Here is a 2709-nt window from a genome sequence, read left to right as displayed (position 1 = left end):
GTGAATTATTTATGGCCAGAGGCTACGCTTCCTAGACTTCGAGCATGTCACTCTCGTACCCAGCCCTCTCGTATTCCCCTTTGAGCTCTGCCCTCAAGTAATGATGTGGCTTACCGAACAAATGGATTTAACAACACTACTATTATTATTTAGAATCATGAAATGTACATTATTAATTCATTTTATTAATAGTGGTTTAATCAATTTCAGTAGAAGATATATAATCTTAATTACAGTTAGGCCAAAGTCACAAAGAAGAGGCTTGGCGCACAAGTCACACAAGTAATTAAGATTTAAGCATATCCAATTTTCCATGCACAACCATAACCATCTTTGATCTTTCAAACCGTAATGCCTATTTAAACCCAACAATCTTCACCCCAAATCCACAAACTTAGCTTGCTAAATCATCAAACAACTTAGCTTAAAAATCTCCCTTTGTTTCAATATGACTAACTCGAAATGCCTCTCAATTTTCTATTCCCTACTTGTCCTCATACTCTCTACTACCACTAATGCGGCAACCTTTATGGTAAAAAATAATTGCCCTTACACTGTCTGGGCCGGGGCTGTCCCAGGCGGTGGCCAACAAATGAGCTCTGGTGACACATGGACCGTCACAGCCAATCCAGACCAGACAGGTGCTCGCATTTGGGCTCGAACAGGTTGTACCTCAACCGGGGGCAATGGTCTCCAGTGTACCACCGGAGACTGCGGTGGGGTCCTACAGTGCACCGCATATGGTACACCCCCTAACACTTTAGCTGAGTACTCCCTCAAACAATACAACAACCAGGATTTCTTCGACATCTCGTTGGTAGACGGATTCAACGTCCCAATGACATTCTTACCCGTCTCTAATGGATGCACCAAAGGTCCCACATGTACTGCCGATGTCAATGCGCAATGCCCTAGTCAGCTTAAGACTAATGGAGGTTGTAACAACCCATGCACGGTGTTTAAGACGGATGAGTATTGTTGCAATTCCGGTAGCTGTGGACCCACCGATTACTCCAAGTATTTTAAGGGTTTGTGCCCTACTGCTTATAGTTACCCTAAGGATGATCCTTCAAGTACTTTTACTTGTCCTAGTGGTACTAATTACGCGGTTACATTTTGCCCTTGATTCTATAATTCAAGGGAAAATATTACGTGCATACGTACAAGGGTAATTTATAAATTGTAGTGCTATGGGATTCAATGAGCCATTGAATTGCATATAGCCAATATCACAATAAATTGATAAATGGAGTATGTATGTTATTGCTGATATTCCATTTAAAAAAATTATTATTATATATTGAATTGTTGGTGAGATGACTTTGTCAAGGGTGTTAACGAGCCGAACCGAGCATGAGCTTAGTCTTGCTCGGCTTGTGCTCATAAAGTAGAACTCGAGCTCCAGCCAAACTCGAGCTTGAAAAATTTATGCTCGTTATCAAGCTTGCGAGCTTTAACACGAGCTGGCTCGAGCTGATCAAGTTGAGCCTATATATAATAATTGAATTTTCCTTTTTTTTCTCTCCGATATTTTCAATAACAAGGCTCAAAGATTTTATATAAAAATATTGGAAAATCAATGAGACATTTTTTATATTTGTGATACAAATATATAATCATGACAAATTTTTTTTATAAAATATGAGTAATATCTTATCTAATTACACAATTTCGAGCCGCTTACGAGCTTTTCGAGCCGACTAGCGCTTGAATCATTAAGCTCTAACGTCGAGCCCAAACCGAGCTCACACGAGCCAAGCTCAATTTGCTCGTGAGCTGTCTCATCTCATTAACATCCCTAACTTTGTTTATTTTTAATCAAGTAAAAAACTCGTTATTATTTGGTTTAAAATTGTGATGAAAGTAATAGAATTTTTTTTTTCCAAAATTCACACGGTACACTTGAGATTTTACACTTTGCACAAATAAATTCAATTTTTTGGTCCGGAAAACTTTAAGAAACCATAACTCGTATTTACGAGTTCTAAAAATGACGATTTTTATTTCTAATCGATCATCTTTCTTAGCTTGACCTACGATTTGAAAAAGAAATTCACTAATTCTTATTTCAGACCGGCCGATCCGTCTGAAATAATAAGACGGGTCAAACCCACCCATATTCCATTAAACAACCCGTCCGGAAATGCAATTTGTGGGACAAGTCATTAATGAGCCGTCTAAAAAGTGATTGTGTAAGATTTGCTGATTTGAGTTGTTTAATATAATAATAACAATAGTACCATTCTTCCTTTTCTCTTTCTATTCTAACCTAAACCTTCACCATCTCATACTGCACGGCTTCCTCTTCAACCATTCTCCATTTTCATCACATTTCATCACATAGATCAAAAAATCAACTTTCAACAACAATTATAATTCTCAATCACTCATTTTATTTAATTTATCATCAAACAAAATGTGACGGTCTTCGTATCAATGTTCTACTTCTTGTTTCGTACTTCATAACATTTAGTTATGGAGTAAAAAAAAGTCACACATGGAAGCCAATAATCTAGGCATGACTATTGTCACCGTTGAGGATGAAGTTATCGATGTCGTTATAGGGGACGCTAGTGTGGTCAGCAGTGATGATGTCGTTCTAGGGGACTCTATTGTGGTTGGCAATGACGATGTCGTACCAGGGGACTCTATTGTGGTTAGCAATGATGGTGAGTTAGACTGTCTCCATATGGTTAATTTGCATGTAAT

The 2709-nt window shown here is 38.1% G+C and overlaps 1 protein-coding gene across 1 annotated transcript; it reads left to right on the top strand.

The window, feature by feature from the left end:
- Positions 1-394: 394 nt before the first annotated feature.
- LOC141658998 (protein P21-like) lies at positions 395-1305 on the top strand. Its single transcript, XM_074465702.1, has one exon. It carries the CDS (start codon positions 449-451, stop codon positions 1124-1126), a length of 678 nt encoding a protein of 225 aa, XP_074321803.1. The 5' UTR covers positions 395-448; the 3' UTR covers positions 1127-1305.
- The last annotated feature ends 1404 nt before the right edge of the window (positions 1306-2709 follow it).

The sequence above is a fragment of the Silene latifolia genome, chromosome 6 (assembly GCF_048544455.1).
Source record: "Silene latifolia isolate original U9 population chromosome 6, ASM4854445v1, whole genome shotgun sequence".
NCBI lineage: Eukaryota > Viridiplantae > Streptophyta > Magnoliopsida > Caryophyllales > Caryophyllaceae > Silene > Silene latifolia.
Note: the sequence above shows the minus strand (reverse complement) of the source record. Positions and strands in the feature narration are given on the sequence as shown.